The following is a 24,690-nucleotide window of genomic DNA, read 5'->3' as shown; positions in this document are numbered from 1 at the left end:
CTGTAATTCTAGCTACTCAGGAGGCTAAGGGTAGTGGATCACAGTTTGAAACCAGCCTGGGCACCAAAATAGATGTAATTAACACTGTAGCTCAAGTGGTAGAGCACTAGCCTTGAGCAATGGAATGGTGCCCAGGCCCTGAATTGAAGCCCCAGGATTGGCACAAAGAAGAAGAAAGGAATTTTTTCCTTTTGTGGTGCTGGGTTTTGAGTTTAGAGCTGTATGTGTAGCTAGGATGATATATGATATATGATATATATATTATATATATAAATATATATCACAAAATATATATATCACACCCAACTGCCTTTATTGGTTGAGATGAGGTTTTGCAAACTTTTTGAACAGCTGGCTTTGAATCTTTAAAACAATGTATTGCTATTATAAAGGTGATATACAGAGGGGTTACAATTACATATATCAGGTGATTAATACATCTTTTTTTGTCAGTTGTGGGGCTTCAACTCATGGTCTGGGTGCTGTCCCTCAGGTCTTTTGCTAGGTGTTAGTACTCTACCACATTGAACCATGGTGCTACTTACAGTTTTCTGGGAGTTAACTAGAGAGGAGTCTCATGAGGACTTGCCTGCTGATCTGGCTTTGAACCACAGTCCTAAGATCTAAGCCTCCTGAGTAGCTAGGGTTATAGGCATGAGCCACTGGTGCCAACATGAGTACATTTCTTTTTGGACAATATCACCCCTTCAAGAGAAGGGGTGCTCTCTTGCAATGGCTTTGAATCTTGATCCTCTTGATCTCAGCTTCTTAAATAACTAAGACCAGAGGCATAAGCACCATGCCAGACTAAAAATAGATTTATTTAAAAATGCTGCTCATCCAGCTTGATTTCAGAACATCATTACCAGCTCAGGAACACAAGTAATGAAGTGTCCCATCTCACAATCAGTGATAACTGGTTATTCCTTCTTTTTTTTTTTTTTTCAGATTGCAGCACCCAGGCATCCTGCAAAGTAGGTGGGTCACCTTAGGGGCAACCATTACCCGCTCAAAAATTTGTCTCACATTAGCAGTGAGGATCCGGGCATCACCCCGAATCGTTGTGTTCCTTACTCATAAGTTTAAGTCATCGGTTATTCCTTTTTTAATATGTGAACCTTTTCAGCACTAATTTTAGAAAAAAAAGTTTTGTATTGAAAAGATTTATATTTCTTTTTTAAAAAGTTATGGAATTTTCTAGGCACCAGCGGCTTATGCCTGTAATCCTAGCTATTCAAGAGCTTGAGCCAAGCACTGGTGGCTCATGCCTGTAATCCTAGCTACTTAGGAGGCTGAGATCTGAGGATCATGGTTTGAAGCCAGCCTAACAGGAAAGTTCATGAGACTCTTATCCAGCAAAAAAAAAAAAAAAAAAGTGGAGCTGAGGCTCAAGTAGCAAAGTGGCAGCCTTGAGCACAAAAGCTAAGAGACTGTACCCAGGCCCTGAGTTCAAGCCTCAGTATGAATACCAAAAGAAAAAAGGGTAAGCTGGGTGCTGCTGGCTCATACCTGTAATCCTATCTACTCAGGAGGCTGAGATCTGAGGATCATGGTTCAAAGCCAGCCCAGGCAGGAAAGTCCGTGAAACTTTTTTTGTTTTTGTTTTTGCCAGTCATGGGGCCTAAACTCTGGGCCTGGGCACTGTCCCTCAGCTCTTCAGCTCAAGGCTAGTGCTCTACCACTTGAGCCACAGCGCCACTTCCAGCTTTTTCTGCTTATGTGGTGCTGAGGAATGGAACCCAGGACCTCAAGTATGCAAGGCAAGCACTCTATCACTGAGCTACCTTCCCAGCCCCGTCCGTGAAACTCTTATCTCCAATAAACCAGAAAACCGGAAGTGGCGCTGTGGCTCAAGTGGTAGAGTGCTAACCTTGAGCTGAAGAGCTGAGGGACAGCATTCAGGCTCAGAGTTCTAGCCCCACGACCAACAACAACAAAAAAAGGGTGAGTTATGATAGGCTAAGGCAACCATTGTTTTGGCTTGTAGTTGTTCTTAATGCCCTTCTGGGAGCATTGGGAACTGGTACCTATAGTTGCTTAGTTCCTTCTGGGTGGAACTCTTCTTTCTGCTACAAGGGGCCATCCTCTGATGACATTCATGTTGCCTATTTTGACCTTCCTCTCTATAGTCTCTTTTGGTTTTCCTGTGGCCTGAGTCCTCCCATGGATACAATTAAATGCCAATGACTTTCTTTTCTTCTTCCTCCTCTTCTTTCTCATCTTCCTCCTCCTCCTCCTCTTCTTCTTCTTTTTTTTTTTTTTTTTTTTTTTTGCAGGTCCTGGGTTTGAACTCTGGGGGCCTGGCTAGCGCTCTACCACTTGAGCCACAGCGCCACTTCCAGCTTTTTCTGTTTATGTAGTACTGAGGAGTCAAACCCAGGGCCTCATGCATGTGAGCCAAGCACTCTACCACTGAGCCACCTTCCCAGCCACCAATGACTTTCAACCTGATAGATTACTGGGCCTATGGGAAGGACTGAATAGAAATGGTGGTACCAGCTCCTTTGCCAGTATGGCTAATCATGATAGCCATTTTCTTCATCCAGGTTCTATTCTATATCAGGCCCCCTTTCCTAACGAAGCAATAAAAAGAATTTTTTTTTTTTTTTGGTCAGTCATGGGGTCTAACTCTGGGCCTGGGCATAGTCCCTCAGCTCTAAGTTCATGGCTAGCACCCTACCACTTCTTGAGCCACAGAGCCACTTCTGGCTTTTTTCTTCTTATGTGGTGCTGAGGAATTGAACCCAGGGCAAGGCAAGCACTCTACCACTGAGCCACTTTCCCAGCCCTAGAAAGCATTTCTTAAAAGCCTTTGTGGTGAAGTCTGAACAGAAACCTTCCTCTCCATTATCCAATGATAGTTCCATGCTCTCTCATAACTGACCTTACTATTGCAAAGATGTTAAGTTCCACATGTGCTTTGAAACCTTTAGGTACCTATAATCAGGGGAGCCTGCAGTAACCTTAATATCACCCAGTGTGACTTCACCTTTCAGGTGACTACAAGTGGGGAGCAACCTAAACTTCTACATATGAGGAACAATTAAAGCCTTACTACTTGATCAGTAAATATGTCTTTCTGAGGACACAGCTTCCTAGCCGTAGAAAGGCCCAATTTTGTACGAAAGTGAACAAAACCTGTCAGCAGGATGGGATTTGGTAACCTGACAGGTCTCAAATTTCTCTTCCTCTATCCCTCTGACAAAGAACTCCTAACAACATCTAAGGTTTTTGTTGTTTTTTTTTCTATGATAACTATCCAAGTGAGGCACTGGCCACTAAGACTTTAAAGGCTTTGAATTTCTACTAAAACCATTAGGCAAAATTGTCCCCTGCACATAGGTCCAAGAAACTGAAGCTGTGGGCATCCATTATCTTTAGATCCCACACAAAGACTTTCTTCCGTGGTAACTATATCTAACCTTCAATCAATTGAAAATGGGAGATACAGCATGGCACTAGAGGCACTAGAGGGTGCATTTTGGCCTAACTCCTCCCTGATGTGGATTATGCTACTGGAAATACCTGGATGCCATGATAATAATAGCAATAGCCCCCAAAGAGGACAGCGATAGCACCAATGCAATAGCCTTTCATTATTGAGACCTTGGGACTGACTGAAACAACCAGAACTAGGGAAGTGCCTCTGCGCATATGTCCACCTTGCCAAGGCACTCAAGAACTCTGTACGCTGACCTAGTAAGTAGATTCATTGGCAGATGTTATTTTACAAAATAGAAAGGTCCTAGAAAAATAACAGTGCTGGAGGCATATCTGAAGTAGAAATGTGCTTTTATATTAACACCTCAGTAGCAGTCATGGATCATATAAACCAAGCTCGCTCCTGCATGTCCATGTTCATTGTAGCCTTATTCACAGTAGCTAAGTTATGAAAGGAAACAGCTCATAGTCCTAACACTGGACAAATGAGTCGAGAAAATGTAAGCTGGGTGTCAGTGGCTCAGGCCTGTAATCCTAGCTAATCAGAAAGCTGAGATCTGAGGATCACAGTTCAAAGTCAGCCCAGGCAAGAAAGTGTGTGAAACTCATCTCCAATTAAACCCCAGAAAACCAGAAGTGGTGCTGTGGTGCTGTGGCTTAAAGTGGTAGAACAATATCCTTGAGCACAGAGAGGCTCAGGGATAGGACTAGACCCTGAGTTCAACCCTCACTACCACCACCAACAAAATATATGGGGTTAGGGCTAATGGTACATGCCAGTACTCTGGAGGAAGTTAAGAGAATACTGGACTGACTGCTATGGAGCCTAGGCCCATAACTAATTTTTTGTTAAAAAGCAAAAAAAAAGAGGGGAGGGTTAGGGGTATGGATCAAGTGTTAGAGGTCCTAGAGTGCCAGTACTGCGAGTGTGTGTGTATATATATATATATATAGTGCAATATTATGTATTCAAAAGTTACTTTGAAAAAAATTAGTATGATGTATGGTGTAAGTTTATTCACCGCCACTTTGGGTTGACAGCCCTTGCCCTGAGTCCTTTCCAAGCCAGGCCCGGCCATAGTGGTCTATTCCCACTGGCCCTGGCTGCATCAGCAATGGAGTCCAGACACTAGTCTTGGTCTCTCTTGTATGATCTCAAGGTGCCAACTATAGAATGTACTGTCTCTGTTCCAAGCTGTTTCCCCCAGCTCCATGACAGCTATAAGATATATTGGTTTTGCTATGTGCTAGATATAGAATGTATTGTTTCTGTGACGGGATGTTTTCCCTGGCTGTGAGCCAGCTATAGAATGCCCTGGCTGTCAAATATCTCCAGTCCAGCTGTGACTACAAAGATTTCCTGCCCCAGCCCCTTCTGCTCTCAGACTCCTAATACTATATTTACCTCTAAGGCTGCAAGAGCCGTTTGTGTCTCTCTATCCCTCAAGAGGTAGCCTGTCAGCCTCTAGCTGACATTAAACATTCTCCCACATGACTGGGTGTCCGAGTGGTTTTTTGGGTTGGCACTTACATATGGATAGTAGGATTCCTTTAAAGCCCAGCTTCTGAGCCAGGCACAGGTGGCTCTCGCCTGTAATCCCAGCTACTCAGGAGGCTGAGACCTGAGCATTGTGGTTCAAAGCCAGCCCAAGCAGGCAAGGCTATGAGACTCTTATCTCCAATAAATCACCAGAAAACTGGAAGTGGCGCTGTGGCTCAAGAGGTAGAGCCTTAGCCTTGAGCTGAAGAGCTGAGGGACAAAGCCCAGGCCCAGAGTTCAAGCCCCATGACCAACAACAACAACAAATGCTGAAACCAACCCCTTCTCCTAGACATACCCTTAGAAAGGTTCATGAGCTCTATCTCATATAGTATGTCCCATGGCCACTTCTCATTTTGAGTAATTAGTGGTCAATTGTCAGTTAGGCCTTTTCCCTAGGGGTAGTTCTAACCAAACTAAGGAACCTACACAGTGAAAATGTGTATGTCCTTAGCCTGGGCTTTTCACAGCCTCTCCTACCTCAGGCTTCATACATATACATTGCATCTCATATGTATGCTTAAATTATAGGATGGTAACCTTGTACATGTGCGGGTTCCTTCCAGAAGTCTGCCAAGTCATGAAACCTCATTCCCCTAAGATCAGCCCACTGTTGTCAACATCAGCTCCTGTCTGACACCTTGAGCTCTAATGAAAATTTTAATCATAGTGCTTGCTTTTCAACTACCTAACTCAAAACTGGTATTTCCTTTAACTTATTTTCTCTCTCTAGTAAACTCCTTGCTTTGCCACTTAGTCTTAGGTTTTTTTTTTTCCCCCTCATTTTACCTTTGGTGCTGGGGATTGGTAGGTTATGCCTTTAAATCTCAATCCATTTTCAGTTGATTTTGTGCATGTGTGTGTTGTGTGTATGTGTGTGTGTGTGTGTAAAGTGTAAAGATAAGGGTCTAATTTCATGTTTTTGCAAGATATGTAACCAATTTTCATATCTAGTAAAACTTTATATAGGCCTTTGTTTTTCTCTGAGAGAACTAATGCTAGCTTTTGGGAGAGGTAACAATCCAGGAAGTCAGTTAGTGGTATAGGAAAATGACTTCAAAACTTGTTGATTTAGCTCTGGTACTAAGTTATTTTGTTAGTCATTGTACCAGGTATTAGAGAAAGTGCAAATCAAACACCTTGTTTATGTGGTACTTAAGAATCAAACCCAGGGCTTCATGTGTGCTAGGTAAGCACTCTACACTAAGCCACATTCTCAAGCTGACCTTTGTAATGAAATAAGACTTTTTAAAAAAGTGATTAATATAATTTGTTTTTTATAATTTTTATTGTGATTAAGTGATTACATAAATTTCACAAGTTTCACAGTATTGTGAGATAGTTTTACTTAAAGTCACATAACACATTCTAACCTTCATGAGGCAAATTGTCATTTTCATGGTCTATTTGTGAATTCTATGAGCTTTGACAATACAACTATATCTTCCACATCGGGTGACATGTACATTTCTTTCCTTTTGTTTAGTGTAAGCTGTTTCCTCTTTCCCACTCACTCCTTCCTTCCCATCGCTGCCTTTGAGTTGCTTAGTTCATGCAGTGCAGCTGATGGGCTCCTCTGTTGTATGTTTTCCTCTGATTCTGTGTCCTTCTCCTAGCTTCCCTCAGATGTTCACACACACACACACACACACACACACACACACACACCCATATATGTGGCCAACAACATGGAATCATTTAGTAATATGACATGACAAGATGAGTGGAGGTCTTTTTTATTTTTATTTTTTGTCCATTAAGAGGCCTGAACTCTGGGCCTGGGCGCTGTCCCTCAGCTCTTCAGCTCAAGGCTAGCGCTCTACCACTTGAGCCACAGCACCACTTCTGGCATTTCCTGCTTGTGTGCTGAGGAATGGAACCCAGGGCCTTATGCATTCAAGGCAAGCACTCTACCACTGAGCCACCTTCCCAGCCCCAGAGGTCCTTAGTTTCTCAGATCCTGTTTGTCACATCTCCTTGCATTTTGGAATTAACACCCACATATCAAGGAGATAATGTGCCATTTGTCTCTGCTCTTGGCTTACCTCGCTCAAAATGATTTTTTCTAGTTCCATCCATTTCCTTGAAAATGCCATTATTTTGTCCTTTCTAACGGCTATATAATATTCCATTGTATATAGCTACCACATTTTTTTTATCTATTCATCTGTAGTGGGACATCTGGGTTGTTTCCCTATCTTGGCTATTGTGAACAGTGCTACAATGAACATGGAGGTGCATGGGTCCTTGTATCCTGGTTCCTGTTGCTAGATGCCTAGGAGTAGTATGACTGGGTCATAGGGGAGGTCTATACCTAGCTTTCTGAGGTACCTCCAAACAAAGTGGTTGTATTAGTGGACATTTCCACCAGCAATGCATTAGGTTCCTCTTTCTCTGCATCCCCTTCAGCATTTGTTGATGGCTGACTTTAGGATGTGGGCCATTCTGACTGGGGTAAGGTGGTATCTCAGGGTTGCTTTTATTTGTATTTCCTTTACAGCCAAGGATGATGAACAGTTCTTCATGTCTTTGCCATTTTTATCTCTTCTTCTGAGAACTCTCCTTTTACAAATAGGACTTCTAAACAAAAATGAAGTTACTACAATTAGAATGTTAGATTATAAGTTCTGCCAAGGATACACACACACACACACACACACACACACACATATTTCTAATATTCCGCTCCTTGGCACAAATCAGATACCTAATATTGGTTTGTTAAATGCCCTTAAAGTTGAGAGAAAGAATAGTGAACACCGACTATAAGACTTTAAGATGAGGTCTTGCTTGCTCAAGGTGGCTTAAATCTCGAACCTCTTGCTTCAGCCTCCCATCTAGCTGAGACTGGAGAACACCCAACCAAAATGATCTCTGTTCCAATGCATTTAAAAAGAAAACGTGTGGGCTTTGTTCCTTTAAATTTCCTTTTGACTTTTCTCCTACATGGAGGAATAGTGAAATACACGAGATCATCCAAACTCTTCCAAAGGTAAAGAAACCTGAATGGAAAATCACGCAGAGGAGGGGAGAGCGAGCTGCGGGGCGCGGGGACGCGGCCGGCCCGGCCGGCTCTCGCGCAAGCCCGGGAGTCCCGGAAGACGCAAGCTTGCCGCCAGCTCAGGAGGGCAATTCGCGCGAGACTTGTTGGTTGCTATAGTTGCACAAACGCCGCCGCGCCTGCCGCACGGCTTTTCTAACCCAGCAGCGCCCGCCTCGGGTAAGACGGTTTTCCTCTGGATAAAGCTTTTCTTCCAGGTTTCCCCACTCCCTCCCTGCTTGTGCACAACACCCTATCACACAAATCTTGTGCCTCTGACTTCAATAGGTGCCCACTCTCCTGCCGGAACAAGGCCCGGAGAGCTCCCATCACCCTCGCCCCGTGCGACCTCTCCAGGCCGACCTCCCCATCTCCTCGTTTCCCCTTTGACCCTCGACCTTGCAGCTTCCTGGGAGCAGGTGGTATCTTCAAGATGCTTTGAGGAAAGTAGTGCACACCAACATTGATATTGTGTAGTGCTTCATGTCTCAAATGGTTTGACTATTTTAGGGAATATTCACAGCAAAGGTGAACCCAAGGCCAGAAGTGGTTATACCCATTTTACAGATGGTGTCACTGAGGCTCAGAAAAGTTAGACATTTATCACAGTTATTAAGTAAAATAAGGTTTTTATTTTCCCAGTCCTGGGGCTTCAGGTACAGGTCAGTGGTAGAGAGCTTGCTTAGCATGCATGAGGCCCTAGATTTTATTATTGGCATTACAAAATACACACACATACATAAACTATTTTCCTTGCCTCTGCATTTTAAATTTTGTCTTTGAACATCTATTCTCTTCCTAGAACATCATTTTAGTCTATTATTTTTGCTTCAGGTCACCTCTTAGAAGAAGATTTTTCTGGCAGGCACACCATACATATACTCTCAAATCCAGTTTGTTCCCACCTTTAGCACTTAATATATAGACATTTTTTATTCACCTGGAAGAGTGGATACGTATGATATTTGTAAAGTTCTAAGCACAGGGTGTATAGTAAGCCATAATCAAAGTTAATTCCATCCTCTCCTCTTCTCAATTATATTCTCCTCTCCTCTCTTTGCCTTCTACTGTCAGAGCACCCATTATACAGAAAATAGCTTTTAGTCTTTTCATGTCTTTCTTCCTCACTTCTTGAAGTTAAGGATTTTACACCTGATTTCTTATATTCTCAACACTTACCATAGTATCTAGCTGAATCATTGGTTTTTTTTTCCTGGTGGTGCTGGGGTTTGAACTCAGGGCCACATGCACTTGGGTAGGTGGGTGCTCTATTGCTAAGCCATGCCTCTAGCCCTGCTTTTACCTGTTATTTTTAGGATAGAATCTCACTTCCTACCCTAGTGCATGCTTGGACTGGGACCCAACTAATTCAGGCTTCTTGTCATTAATGGTTTAGCATTGCCATATCCAGCAGATAGGGTCTTGACTATTCTGCCCCAGCTTCTCTGAGCTTCCCATTCTTAGCCTCCCAAAGTAGCTAGGATTACAGGATTGTGCCCCCACAAGTGGCCCAACTTACATGAATTTTTTGGACAGAAATAGTGTGGATTACAGAGAAAAAAAAAAGGAACTGGGGCTGGGAAGGTGGCTCAGTGGTAGAGCGCTTGCCTTGCATGCGTGAGGCCCTGGGTTCAATTCCTCAGCACCACATAAGCAAAAAGAAAAAAGCTGGAAGTGGCACTGTGGCTCAAGTGGTACAGCACTAGCCTTGAGCTGAAGAGCTGAGGGACAGCACTCAGGCCCAGAGTTCAGGCCCCATGACCGGACCCCCCCCCCCAAAAAAAAGGAACTGGAGTCAGACCAGTTGGAAAGCTCTTGTTATAGCAGCAGAAGGAAGGGACATGAAGATCCTACTCACATAGGGGAAAGAATGGGCCTGATATAAAAGGGCTTTTCAAATGTACACTGAATAAGAAAATTCAGTGCCACTTAGTCTTAAAAGAGTCTAGTTGAACAAATGCTCTGAGATGTTTAGGTAAATGGAAAAATGGGGAAGGTACAGAGGTGGAACCAGAATAATTACAAAGCCTGAAGACTGTAAATGTTTGTATTATTTTTGTAACATTAATCATACATAGACTGCATAGTATAGCCTCCGTTTTTCAATTGAATAAATTCCAATTTGACTTAGAAAAGCATAACCATAAAAACAAAACAAGTAGCACTAATTATTTTTTAAATTGTTTCCTTGGTTTTTGGAATATAATTAGAAGTATAATCTGATGGAGACATATGTAAAAATCTTTTCCAGTAGATTGTCATTTTATGTGGATTGCCTTTCTCTCAAGATACATTTTTGTAAAACCAAGAAATAATCTTTGAGGAGAGTTTTGCAGATTGGAAAAAATAAGTACCAATGTACACTGTGAAGGATGGTGAATGGTAGGGCAATGTTTTGTGATAATTTGTACTTGATAGATTACACATATATGAATATTTTTAGTACCAACCAGTGGGACCTTGCTTGCATCCATCTCTAAAAGCACTGTCTGACCATCAGCAGACATTGGAAAAGGGAATCAGGGCAATACTTGTCCTTAGGTTTTCCAATAGTACTTGTGTATGGGACAGATAATGTACATGAGGGGACAGGTTTGTTTGTTTTCTTTACAGTGACCAGCCAAAGAAGACCAGAGAAGGTGCCCAGTTGCTGATATGGAACCAGTCACACAAACAACCAGAGTAGTGCAAATCACTGTGACAGATGGATATGATTTGGTAAAGTTATATTCTGTAATGTTCCTAGTTTGGGAGCATCTGAAAAATAATGGAATTTTCCATTATTTGGCTTTCCATGGTAGTTTCCCCTTCTGTTCCTTATTTTTAGTCTTTGCTCAGCAAATCACATTGCTGGGTAACTAAAATACCTGACCATTTGAATACTAAGTTTAACAGGGGTAGAATAAGAAGTTGTTTTAGTTTTTCCACTAAGTTCTTTTTTTCCCTTTTCTTTTTAGAAGAATCTAAATGCTTCCAATTTTCTTTCTTTCCCTCCCTCCCTTCCTCCCTCCCTCCCTCCCTCCCTTCCTCCCTCCCTCCCTCCCTCCCTCCCTCTCTTTCTTTCTTTCTTTCTTTCTCTTTCTTTCTTTCTTTCTTTCTTTCTTTCTTTCTTTCTTTCTTTCTTTCTTTCTTTCTTTCTTTCTTTCTTTCTTCTCTCTCTCTCTCTCTCTCTCTCTCTTTCTTTCTTTCTTTCTTTCTTTCTTTCTTTCTTTCTTTCTTTCTTTCTTTCTTTCTTTCTTTCTTTCTTTCCTTCTTTCGTCGGTCATAGGCTTGAACTCTGGGCCTGGGTCCCATCCCTCAGCTCTTCAGATCAAGGCTAGTGCTCTACCACTAGCCACAGTGCCACTTGTGGTTTTTCTAGTGGTTAATTGGAGATAAGAGTCTCTTGGACTTTACTGCCCTGGCTGGCTTTGAACCATGATCCTCAGATCGCAGCCTCCTGAGTAGCTAGGATTACAGGCATGAGCCACCAGCACTAGGCTCCTCCTTTTGTGATCATTTCTTTTTTTTTTTTTTTCCAAATTTTTTATTGTGATTAAGTGGTTACATAATTTCCCAAATTTCACAGTATTGTGAGATAGTGATGCTCAGTTAAAGTCACAAACACATTCTAACTTTCCTGGAGCAAGTTGTCTATCACGGTCTATAACATTTATGAGTTCTATGAGCTTTGCGATACAGTTATTTCTTCCACATTGGGTGATATGTACATTTCTTTTGTTTTGCATAGCATAAGCTGTTCCCTCTTTCCCACTTGTTCCCTCCCTCCCATCACTGCCATTAAGTTACTTAGTTCATTTAATTAACTTTATTTGAGGAACTGAAATAACATACTGCCATAAATATCAAAAATTAGAATAATGAGATGACAATAGTTTGCTATTATGAAGTTTAAAAAGCTGTTCCAAAAGAGGATATGAGTAATGAACCATACTTGTTTTAAAATGTATATATAAAAATGTATGGCCGGAGCCATACACTAAAGCATGTATTCTAAAATGTTAATAGTGCTTACATGTTGGAGTCAGTTTACAGGTAATTTGTTTTCCTGTGTAATTTCTTTACTTATTGTTAAATATTCAACAACATACATTGTTCTTTGGCTGTACTAGAATTTGAACTCAGGGCCTTATGCTTGTCAAGCTGGCACTTTACCACTTGAGCCACACCTCCAACACTGCCTTTTGCTGTTTTGTTTTGTTTTCCTTTTGAGATAGAGTCTAGAGAACTTTTCTTTTTGTCTGGGTTGGCCTTGAACAGTGATCTTCCCACCTCCTGCTTTCAGCCTCCCACGTAGTTAAGAATGAAGGCATGAAGCATCAATGCCTGGCTCTATAATATACTTTTTGAATATGTGTGTAGGTACCATGGCTTGAACTCAGGGACTCACACTCTCAGCTTGCTATTCATGGTTGATACTGTGGCAATTGAGCCATGTCTCCAGTTTGGCATTTTGCTGGTTAATTAGAAATAGACTTTTCTGCCCAACTGGCAGAAACTAGATCCTCCAGATATCCACCCCCTGAATGCTAGGATTAAAGGTACCCAGTTTATAATATATTTTTACAACCAACCAATACAATAAACACTTTTAAAAAACTTTAACATACTGGTATGTAACTAGAATGTTACATTTAACTACAACTTGATACATGTTTAATGAGTTTCTACTTGATTGTGGGGGGGAAAAATGGAAAACACTGTTCAACCCAATTCAAAATGGGTTACCGGATATGTAGGATAATTTTGTATTTGAATGTAATTTTAAACAGATATGTTTCTATCAACAGAAAGGTTTTAAAGGAGATACTCCAGTTACTTTTATTCGTGCAGAATTCAATCAAGTAGTACTGGGAGATTCTTCAAAAGTTATGGTTTCTCCAGAAGGAACTACAAAATACAACTTCACTAGCAGTTTTGAGTACAATCAGGATGGAGGAATCACTTTAGATGACATCGCCCACAAACCTGCATTCTGTAAGTCCTGGTGGTTCTAAAAAAAATGCTGGTTATGAAGTGATCTGTGGCACTTGGTCACTGTTGTTGGAACAGTCAGATGGTCCTTACTGTAGAAACAATGACTTAACTGCTTCTGGCACAGGTAAACATACCTACTAATTTAATCAGCTTTTCATCAAAGCTTTGAATCTAAGACTAAACTTTGGCCAGTTGCCAGCTCACAGTATAATTCTAGCTACTTCGGAAGCTGAAATCTGAGAATTAAGGTTCAAAGCCAGCTTGGTCAGAAAAATCTGGAAGACTGTAATCTCCAATTAATCAATGAGAAGCTGGATGTGGAGACATGGTTCAAGTGGTACAGTGCCAAAAAAGTTGAACCAGAGTATAAGTTTAAGCCCTGGTGTATACACGCGCGCGCATGCGCGCGCGCGCACACACACACACACACACACACACACACACACACACACACACACACACACACACACACACACACACTCGTGCCTATACTTTGCAGTCTTTATCTTCTAAGCTGAGGAATTGAACCCAAAGCTTGCCCACATGCTGTACTAATCTATGTTTCCCCAGCCAAAGTTCATTTTTCTTAAGCTTATTTGGCAATACTTCATTTTCTGTGCCTTGATTATCTTATAGATGAAATGGAAATGTTCTCAGTTGATTTGCTGCTGCTGCTGCTGCTGCTGCTCCTCTTCTTCCTCCTTCTTCTTCTCTTTTTGTCAATCATGGGGCTTGAACTCTAGGCCCTAGTGCTGTCCCTGAGCCCTTCACCTAAAAGCTCATCCTCTACCACTTGAGCCACAGCGCCACTTCGGGTTTTCTGGTGGTTAATTGGAGATAAGAGTCTCACGAACTTTCCTGCCTGGGCTGGCTTTGATGCTCAGATTTCAGCCTCCTAAGTAGCTAGGATTGATTATAGGCGTGAATCATTGGTGCCTGGCTTATTTACTTTTTTAATTTAATTTAATTTTTCAGTGACTGTGACTGAAGTTTTACCAAAGGAAAAGAAGCAGAAAGAAGAAAAGACCTTAATTCTTGGTCAAGCTGTGGTGGACCTTCTTCCATTACTGGAAGGTGAGATAAGTGATTTTCCCCCAAATAGCAACACTCATAAACTTATCTCTAGAGAATTATAAAACTCAGTCACAATAAAATGGAACGATTTGAGGGGAAAATAGGATATTTATTTATGCCTGTGGTCGTACTAATTTAACCTTCCTTCTTGGGCACATCTTGGCCCTCTTTTCACAGGAGAGAGTTCATTTGAAATATCAGTCCCACTACACCCTGTGCAGGGCTCGCCCTTAGAGACTCTTCGGCCAGGTGTTAAGGTAATCGGCTTTAACTTAACCTTTTAGCCTGCCATTCAATTTAGTAAGTCTCTTTGCATTGAAGTCCAATGTAATTAGCAATCAGAACACATTTTAAATCTAATTTTTATTCCATATGAAAATATTAGAGACATACATGTATATCTGTATATGGATACATACGTATAGATTTGAACATATTATAAAGCACTACATTGAAATTACAAAAGAGATACAAAATACAAGCTACTAATGTGTAGCAGCTGTTGATATTTCAGTATAGTATCATCATTTTCTTTTCTATATGCATTTGTATATGCATTTTGCCTTACTGTGATGAGAAAGCATTCTGGGTTTAGGAGGAAGGTTTTCTTTTTGTTGTTGTTGTCGGTTGTGGGGCTTGAACTCAGGGTGTAGGCGCTGTCCCTGAGCTATTTTTCTCAAGGCTAGTGCCTTGAGTGGCTAGTGCCACTTTGAGCCACAGCCCCACTTCTGTTATTATTTTCAGTGGTTTATTGGAGATAAGATTCTCACAGGAGTTTTTCTGCCCAGGCTGGCTTCAAACTGTGATTCTCAGATCTCCACCTCCTGAGTTGCTAGGATTACAGGCATGAGCCCTCAGTGCCCAACAAGGAGTGTGTCTTTCTATTTGGTTCTTTCTCCAACTCACAGGACCTGAACAAAGTTATTTCTTTTTTTTAATAAGTTTTTTTTTATTGTGAAAATACTGTACAGAGGGGTCTGGACAAAGTTGTTTCATTATAGAAATAATTAAGCTTGCTCTTTTGTCTTGAACCTCATATTTAGATATGAGATGATGAAAAAAAAAAAAACAACCAAAACAGGGTTAAAGCAATTTTCAAATTCTATTCTTTACAGCAGTGCAGTCTTGATGTTAAGGTATCTGTGGGAGAGCCCTTACTGACCTCAGCCCAGGTCTTAGGGGGCAATCTTCTGAAGGTCACATTGGAGGCTGCCTACTCTGTGCCTGAATCATTCATCCCATCAGGGACTCAGCAGAACTACATGGTTGGTATGCAAGTTCCATCAGTTGGAGAGGTAAGCCCTGCTGCCATTTAGTTTCACGGACTCAAACAATTCTACATTCAAATGCTCATCTCTTCTTCACCTTCTAAAGGTGAAGTATCACTCTGCTGATGGCTGAGAATGTATTTGAGGCTTCAAAAATGTTTTATACTTACTGAACACTGGTAGCTTATGCCTGTAATCCTAGCTACTCAGGAGGCTGAGTATCCTCAGGGATAGATATGCTATCCTCAGGGATAGCAGTTCAAATCAAGCTTGCGCAGAAAAGTCCCCATGAGACTCTTGTCTCCAATTAACCACTCACAAACCCAAAGTGGTGCTGTTTCTCAAGTGGTAGAGTGCTAGTCTTGAGCACAAAGAGACTCAGACAGTGACCAGGCCCTGAGTTCAAGCTCCACAACAGATCAAAAATTTTTATGTTCATAGTTTTATATTTATAATTTATATTACCATATGTAATATATTGTATATTATGTCTAGTTTACAGTAATATATTGCTGCTCTTTGGGCATATTTATACAAAATGTGCACATTTTGTACACATTTTTGTGGGTTTTTCACAATGTATCTCTTTACTCCAGGTTATTTTCTTAGGCTGAAGTTTTAGCTAAATGAACGTTTGAGTATGGACCTTTGAGGCTTTTGGTACAGGTTTTTGTGCCACGCCTGGATGTTGTCCCTTAGCTTTTTTTACTCAAGCACTTAGACTACTTCCAGCTTTTTGATGATTATTGAAGAATCTCATGGACTTTCCTGCCTAGGTTTGCCTTGAACTGCAATCTCAGTTTCCTGAGTAGCTAGAATTACAAGTATAAGCCATCAACACTTGGCTATGTTGGTAGATTTTAAAATTGCCTACTAAAAAGGCTTGTAATCAGGTAGCACTCCCAGATGTCTTGTTACCAAAACTATCTCTGTGATTGACCCACTAAATCTTGCCCAGTTTGTTTGAGAAATAAGGGGTTTCGGTCTTAACACTGGGACAGTCCAGGAAAATCTGAGTAGTTGATCTGCTTCTGGGAATACCCTACAGAATTGTACAAGACAGAGCTGTGCATCTTCAACTTTGTGTTTCTATTTATTTTTCTCATTTATTTGTTGTTTATTTTGTTTACTAAAAGTACCTTCATTAGTATAATTCCCCCACCCCACCCCACCCCCTGGAGATCTTAGAATTTTCTTTGTTGATTGTTAAAAAAAATTCTGGCCGGGTGCTGGTGGCTCATGCCTGTAATCCTAGCTACTCAGGAGGCTGAGATCTGAGGATCACGGTTCAAAGTCAGCCCAGGCAGGGATATCTGTCTGTGAGACTCTTATCTCCAGTTAACCACCAGAAAACCAAAAGTGGTGCTGTGGCTCAAGTGGTAGAGAGCTTGCCTTGAGCTGAAGAGCTCAGGCACACTCCCAGGCCCAGAGTTCAAGCCCCACAACCAAAAAAAGAAAAAAATTCTGTCTGTGTGTTGGTACCAGAACTTAAACTCTGGGCCTCATATTCTTGGTCAGTTTTTTGGTAATGGCTGGTGCTTTGCAATTTAAGCCACATCTCCATTTCTGGCTTTTGATTGTTAATTGGAGATGTAATCTGACACACTTTTCTGCCTGGCCAACACACACACTTATTATTTCCATTAGCCATGTTACCAACACTGGGCATATTTAGACTGATTTTGCCAAATGATATCTAATTGTGTATTTCACTGTTTATTAATTATATATAGCATCTTTTTATTTAAATGTTGGATATTTCTAATTTCCTTTTCTCTTAAGTTGCCTATTGACATCTTTGCTAGACCTATTAAAAATGTATTTTTGGATAAATTATAAGATGAAAATGCCTGTATTTTTAAATTTCTTGACAGGATAAATTTTAGTTTTCTTTTTAAAGGATAATTTTTTTAAAAAATTTATTCTTTTTGTCAGTCATGGGGCTTGAACTCTGGGCCTGGGCACTGTCCCTTAGCTCTTCAGCTCAAGGTGAATGCTCTACCACTTGAGCCATAGCACCACTTCTGGTTTCCTGAGTGGTTTATTGGGGATAAGCGTCTCATGGTCTTTCCTGCCTCAGCTGGCTTTGAGTAGCCTCCTGAGTAGCTAGGATTACAGGTGTGAGCCACCAACGCCCGAGCAAGGATAATTTTTAAAAAAAATTTTTTTGGGGGGGGGTCTGGTTGTGAGGCCTGAACTCTGGGCCTGGGCGCTGTCCCTCAGCTCTTCAGCGCAAGGCTAGCGCCCTACCACTTGAGCCACAGTGCCACTTCCGGCTTTTTTCATTTTTTGCTTATGTGGTGCTGAGGAATTGAACCCAGGGCCTCAGGCATGCAAGGCAAGCGCTCTACCACTGAGCCATCTTCCCAGCCCGCAAGGATAATTTTTTAAACAGGTACAGTTAAAACTTTCATAACTTCCATATAAACATAAAATGATAGCAGTTATTCAAGGAATTCATTTAAGATTGGGGATATAGGGCTGGGAAGGTGGCTCAGTGGTAGAGCGCTTGCCTTGCAAGCCTGAGGCCCTGGGTTTGATTCCTCAGCACCACATAAGCAAAAAGAAAAAAAAAGCCAGGAGGTGACACTGTGGCTCAAGTGGTAGAGCGCTTGCCTTGAGCTGAAGAGCTGAGGGACAGCGCCCAGGCCCAGAGTTCAGGCCCCACGACTGGACCCCCCCCCCAAAAAAAATATTGGGGATATAGTTAAGTAGTATAGTTTGTCTAGTATGCATGCACCCTAGACTGGATCCCCAGTAAAAACACACATGCATGCTGGGTTCTGGTGGCTCAGCCTGTAATCCTAGTTTCTCAGGAGACTGAGATCTGAGGATCCTAGTTCAAAGCCAGCCCAGACAGGAAAGGCCAGTGAGACTCTTAGCTCCAATAAAACCACTCAGAAAACCAGATGTGAGGGGCTGGGAAGGTGGCTCAGTGGTAGAGCACTTGCCTTGCATGCTCGAGGCCCTGGGTTTGATTCCTCAGCACCACATAAGCAAAAAGATAAAAGCCAGAAGTGGTGCTGTGGCTCAAGTGGTAGAGTGCTAGGCTTGAGCTGAAGAGCTGAGGGACAGCGCCCAGGCCCAGAGTTCAAGCCCCATGACTGGACCCAAAAAACAAAAAACAAAAAACAAAAAAACCAAAAAAACCAGAAGTGATGCTGTGACTCAAGTGGTAGAGCACTAGCCTTGAGGTGAAGAGCTGAGGGACAGTACCCAGGCCCAGAGTTCAAGCCCTCCACCCACAAAAAAACAGAAAACAAAAAAACAAAAAACACACACAGAGGCACAGACAGAGATAAATATTTCATTTAACCAATTAGTGAGTAAATAAGTAAAATGAAAAGCATATCGAAGGAGAATTTGAAAAAGTGACTTGTAAACAAGCACAGGAATGCTTAATAAATTTGGCAATAATTCAAAACTTGTCATTATCCTAAAGCAATGAACAACTACATTCCTACTGTATAAATATATTTGCATATCTGTGGGCCAGAGTAATTTGCATTGTGATCAGTTTTCTACATATCACAGGATAGCAAAATAACACATAATGATGGATCTAGGCCCTATACAAAGTCAGTCACAGAAGGGCATTTTACATAGTACCATATCAATTATAATGAAAAGACACTTCAGAATTTTTTTCAAAGTCCTTTACAATTTCCCCTCATAGATGGTATTTGTTTCTCTAGAAAGACTATACCATTTTATTCAAGAATGGAAATCTAAAGGTTGGAGGTGAAAGAGAACCTGTTCCCCGACCCAAAAAATGGCCTATTGCCAACATTCTAGCTCCAGGAGCAAATAACATTCCTGATGAATTCATTGTTGGTGGTCCCTATGAGGAAGAAGAAGGAGAACTCAACCACCCTGAGGTGAGAGTGGCTGATTTTTATGATAAACTCATTGTAGTGAGAAATGATAAAACATTTTATAATTTATATATATATATATATATATATATATATATATATATATGTCACTTGTAAAACGAAAACATTTACATGTCAAGGCAAAATACTTATCCAATTCTGATGATTCTCTTTATTTCTTAAATTCAACACACAAAATACATAAAGTTTGACCTTTGTTTTCCTTTTTTGCATGGGTGATTTTGTTAGCTTTCTTTTGCTATAATGAAATGCCTGAGACAATCAACTGATAAAGTGTAAAGTTTTATTTTGGTTTACAGTTTTAGAACTTCTAGCTTGGAATCAATTAACTTGTTTTGCACATGTGGCAAGGTAGTGCAAAGCACATGGCAAAGCACAGCTGCTGGCCTCATGGCTAGAAAGCAAAAGGGTCTAGGGTCTGTAGTATCTTTTGAAAGCATGTCTGCTCCAACTGGAACTGTCCTATAGTACTTTTTCAATCATGGGCCTTTGGGAGAGAGTCACCATCCAAACTATAACAATAATAAAAGTTACTGTTCTCTCCTTATATTGGGGAGGAAGAAGGGAGAGGAGAAAGAAAAAATAAGAGAGAGAGTGGGAGAGAGCAAGAGCAAGCTGATACTCATTAGTGAAAACATTCAATAAAATAACTCATAAAATGAAAATTATTGAGTGTTTTCATTTTGGGCTCTACATATTTAAAAAATAGAAAAAAGGACCGCACTATTTTAAAAACACAAGTATTTTTGTCATCATTTGATAAGTAAAAATTTATTCCTTCCTTAGATTTATATTTTAATTTAGATTAGATATTTGGATTTCATATTTTTGTCTGGATCATGAATTCCCAACCCTGGTTGCATATTGAAATTACATGGAGAAGTTTCTTTTTACCTTCTTTCCTTCTATCTTTTTTTCCTCCCTTCCTTTCCTCCCTCCCTCCCTCCCTCCCTCCCTTCCTTCCTTCCTTCCTTCCTTCCTTCCTTCCTTCCTTCCTTCCTTCCTTCCTTCCTTCCTTCCTTCCAACAGGTCTTACAATAGTAAGCCCAGGTTGGTTGAACTTGAGATCCTTCTGCCTCAGCATCTTGAGGATTATAGTCATATTGGCCTCTGGAAACCTTTAAAACAATGACAGTGTTGAAACCCTGACCCAGATGTATTACATTAAGGTAATACCACAGGGTGGGTATAGCCCACCCTGTGCTAGAGTACTTCCCTAGCATCCACTAGACCTGAGTTTGATCTCAACTCTCTGAACACTGGAAAAATACACACACACACACACACACACACACACACACACACACACACACACACACACACACACACACACACACACACACAGAGGCAGGCAGAGGGTGGAAGGGAGAGGAGAGAAAGGAGAGGAGAGGGAAGAGAGAGAGAGAGAGAAACAGAAACAGATCTTACAAAGCTACAGCCAGATGCAGTGGTATGTGCCTATAGTCTAGGCTATTTGACAAGCTGAAATAAAGGATCACTTGAGCCCACACATTTAGGACCAGTGCACACAGCAAAAACCCTGTCTCAAAAATAAATTCTACTACAGGGCTGGGAAGGTGGCTCAGTGGTAGAGCGCTTGCCTTGCATGCATCAGGCCCTGGGTTTGATTCCTCAGCACTACATAAGCAAAAAGAAAAAAAGCCAGAAGTGGTGCTGTGGCTCAAGTGGTAGAGCGCTAGCCTTGAGCTGAGATGAGGGACAGCGCCCAGGCCCAGAGTTCAGGCCCCATGACTGGACACCCCCCCACAAAAAAAAAAAATACTACTACTGCTCCAAGAATTGGCAGTGTGTGGCAGGGGAAGGTGTTATTAATTTGCTTTTACACTCACATATGACTTTAATATGCATCCATGTTAAAAATCACTCATTTGAGGTTATGTGAGTGAATATTTGACACCTAGTACTGTAGTGCTATAAGGATTAGCTGAGTAAGGATTATCTTCTGTTACTACATTTTAAGATGGTGATAGTAGTTGCATAATATTGTGATAAAATCCATTCAAAGAATGCCTCACTAGGAAGTGGCACTGTGGCTCAAGTGGTAGAGCACTTGCCTTGAGCTGAAGAGCTGAGGGACAGCGCCCAGGCCCAGAGTTCAAGCCCCATGACTGACAACAACAACAAAGAATGCCCCACAGATTGAGAAGGATGAACTGTGGCACACACAGAGAACAGAATTCCCTGTCTTACTACTTTACAGGACAGAGAATTTAGGAACCAAGCAGAGTGCATGAAAAAAAGGATTGTTTGGGACTTGGAAAGTCGCTGCTACCTTGATCCTTCTGCAGCTGTCAGGTAGGAACAGAAAGGGAGTATGTCTGTGCAAGAAGACCAAAGGTGGGAAGAAAGTTATCGTTAATCTCACTCATATTTAAAGCAATTTGTGATTTTCTCTTCCACTGCCTCTGTGTGAGTTAAACACTGTGTTCATCTGCTAGTATCTGAGTCACCTGGTGATGGTAGCTTTGTCAAGGTGAGCATTTATTGCTTTTATACTTTAAAATATTCAAGCTGGCTCATTGTACGTACTTTGGCTCAGGTACGTAATCTGAACTACCCAAGAGGCTGAGATCTGAGGATTGCAATTTGAAACCAGCCCTGGCAGGAAAATCTGTGAGACTTTTTTTTTTTTTTTGTCTGGTAGTGGGACCTGAACTCTGGGCCTGGGCGCTGTTCCTCAGCTCTTCAGCTCAAGGCTAGCGCTCTACCACTTGAGCCACAGCGCCACTTCCGGCTTTTTTCTTTTTGCTTATGTGGTGCTGAGGAATCGAACCCAGGGCCTCAGGCATGCAAGGTAAGCGCTCTACCACTGAGCCACCTTCCCAGCCAAATCTGTGAGACTTTTATCTCCAATTAATCATCAAAAAAATCAAAAGTGAAGCTGTGGCTTAAGTGGTAGAGCACTAGCCTTGAATGAAACAGCTCAGGGGCAGCCCCAGTACTCAGGACCAACACAGAAAAAAGAAAAATCACTAGCCCGACCGGGTATGGTGGTAATCCAGCACTTAGGAAGCTAAGAAAGGAGGACTGCAAGTTTGAAGACAGTCTGAGCTGTCCTCAAAAATATCATAAAATGTATGTATGTATGCATACATGTATGTATGTATGTATATATTTGTATGTAAATATATATGCATATGCATGTATCCCATTACTTTCTCTTTTTTGTTTGTTACTTGGTTGTATTTTTAATCCCTGATTTTTTATTAGCATAATTTTACAATAGGGCTTTTATTGTGTTATATCTGTAAGTGCATACAATATACTTTAACAATTCTTTTCTTATCACTCCTCCTCCTCTGTTACTTTCTAAAGAAAAACATTTCCCTTTAAACTATACTGGACCCCAGTTTTGCATATAATGCTAAAGGGATGATGTTTGATTTACAGTTTCCAAAAGCGAATTGCTGATTGCCGGCTTTGGCCTGTAGAGATCACAAGAGTTCCTCTGATTGTTGTACCCAAAGGGAAAGCTGCCAAGGTTGATAAGGTAAGCAGGTGCATTCAATATTGATAAAATTGAGCATGGTGGTGTGTGCCTGTAATCCTCGCAATTGATATAGGCTGAGGCAAGAGGTTGACTTGAGCCTAGGAGTTCAAGACTAACCTGGTACCGGGCGCCGGTGGCTCATGCCTGTAATCCTAGCTACTCAGGAGGCTGAGATCTGAGGATTGTGGTTCAAAGCCAGCCCAGGCAAAAAAGTCCATGAGACTCTTATCTCCAATAAACAACCAGAAAACCAGAAGTGGCGCTGTAGCTCAAGTGGTAGAATGCTAGTCTTGAGCTGAAGAGCTGAGGGACAGGGCTCAGGCGCCGAGTTCAAGCCCTATGACTGACCAAAAAAAAAAAAAGACTAACTTGGACAACATAGTGAGACCCAGTCTCAAGTTTTAAAAGAAGTTACATAAGAACTGCTTGATTAGACAGACCAAACATGCTATTTTGTTTCTAATTCTGATACCAAAGGAAACTGTGAACTGATAACAGCTGTTGTCCCTTTGGTGATCATCTAGTGCTGACTTGCTCAGACTTGGTTTTAGCGCTAAAAGTCTCATTTCACAAAAAAGCCCTTTGTCTCAGAAAAGGTGAGATTATTGGCCCCCATAATTCCCTGTTTACTAATAATTGGCTTTTTGGGAAAGGGTCATTACAGATCCTTGTACTTGGGAGGCAGGCATTCTACCATTTAAGCCACATCCCTAACCCTTTATTTTTGTTATTTTTGTAGTCACACTTGACTAAGACCCTCCTACCCGTACCTACCAGTGGATCTAAAATTATAAACAGGAACTACTATGCCAGCTTATTTTATTGTTAATTTACTTTATTGTTGTTGTAGAGGTGATTATACTTACATGACTCAGATAATGAGTACATTTTCTTTTGTTCAGTGTCTCAGTGTTCCCTCATTGTTCATTGTTCCCCCATTTTCCCCCAGTCCCTCCCTCCCCTCTACACCCATGAGTTATATAGTTCACTTTCATCAGTGTCTAGTGACCTCCACTGCTGCACCTATTCACCCCTTTTCCCTCGAGTTCTATACCCTCCCTCCAACGCTACCAAAGGTGTACACTTGAATATACCATACATAAGGTAAAGATGAAAGAATCATCAAAAAAAAACTGAAAAAAAGAAAGAAAAAAGGACTCTTGTTTACATATCTTAGAGTTCGTTTTAGTATGTGTATTATTTTATATAACTATGAAGAGGCGCTTACGTATTGTGCTTTTGTATTTCTCTACTAAGAGTATCCCCTTTTGGTCTCATTGTGTGTGAATATCTAAAATCCTGTATAATTTAACATATTCCAGTATATTTTAGGTCAAATTTCTGCATATCAGAGAAATGTGCCATTTGTCTCTTTGAGCTTAGTTTACCTCACTTAACATGATTTGTTCTTATTCAATCCATTTTCCTGTTAATGACATTATTTTATTCTTTCTAACGGTCATGTCAAATTCCACTATGTATATAGGTACTACTTTCTTTCTTTTGCTCCATTTATCTATTGTGGATATGCTAGCTTTTTTTTTTTTTTGTCAGTTGTGGGGCTTGAGCTCTGGGCCTGGGCACTGTCCCTGAGCTCTTCAGCTCAAGGCTAGTGCTCTACCACTTGAGCCACAGCGCCAATTCCGGTTTTCTGGTGGTTAATTGGACCTAAGAGTCTGTTAGACTTTCCTGCCTGGAACCATGAACCATGATCCTCAGATCTCAGCCTCCTGAGTAGCTAAGATTATAGGAGTGAGCCACCAGCACCCGGCATGGTAGTTTATTTATTGACATGGGATTCTCTCTGATTTTTTTTTTTGCCTAAGTTGGCTTCAAACCACCTCTCAATCAATCTCTTCTTCCTAAGTAATGGGTTGCAAGCTTGTGCTGTCATGCCTGGTCTATTATTCATTCTTTGAAGATACTGTCTTTCTTCTTAACCC

The 24,690-nt window shown here is 41.2% G+C and overlaps 1 protein-coding gene and 1 non-coding gene across 2 annotated transcripts in view; one reads left to right on the top strand and one right to left on the bottom strand.

Annotated features, from left to right (window-relative positions):
- Nucleotides 1-945: 945 nt before the first annotated feature.
- LOC138826235 (U12 minor spliceosomal RNA) lies at nucleotides 946-1,091 on the bottom strand. Its single transcript, XR_011371597.1, has one exon. It is a non-coding gene; the product is annotated as a U12 minor spliceosomal RNA (small nuclear RNA).
- Nucleotides 1,092-8,142: 7,051 nt separating this feature from the next.
- Cfap70 (cilia and flagella associated protein 70) overlaps nucleotides 8,143-24,690 on the top strand; it is a 74,146-nt gene continuing 57,598 nt past the window's right edge. Inside the window, exons 1-9 of the mRNA XM_070020556.1 lie at nucleotides 8,143-8,201; nucleotides 10,635-10,739; nucleotides 12,812-12,998; nucleotides 13,974-14,072; nucleotides 14,250-14,329; nucleotides 15,188-15,367; nucleotides 19,036-19,218; nucleotides 21,458-21,552; nucleotides 22,648-22,747. Coding sequence (XP_069876657.1) covers nucleotides 10,677-10,739; nucleotides 12,812-12,998; nucleotides 13,974-14,072; nucleotides 14,250-14,329; nucleotides 15,188-15,367; nucleotides 19,036-19,218; nucleotides 21,458-21,552; nucleotides 22,648-22,747 — 987 coding nt within the window. The 5' untranslated portion in view covers nucleotides 8,143-8,201; nucleotides 10,635-10,676. The remainder of the gene's footprint in view (nucleotides 8,202-10,634; nucleotides 10,740-12,811; nucleotides 12,999-13,973; nucleotides 14,073-14,249; nucleotides 14,330-15,187; nucleotides 15,368-19,035; nucleotides 19,219-21,457; nucleotides 21,553-22,647; nucleotides 22,748-24,690) is intronic.

The sequence above is a fragment of the Dipodomys merriami genome, unplaced genomic scaffold, assembly GCF_024711535.1.
Source record: "Dipodomys merriami isolate MVZ:Mamm:240054 unplaced genomic scaffold, mDipMer1.0.p SCAF_14, whole genome shotgun sequence".
NCBI classification, from domain to species: domain Eukaryota; kingdom Metazoa; phylum Chordata; class Mammalia; order Rodentia; family Heteromyidae; genus Dipodomys; species Dipodomys merriami.
Note: the sequence above shows the minus strand (reverse complement) of the source record. Positions and strands in the feature narration are given on the sequence as shown.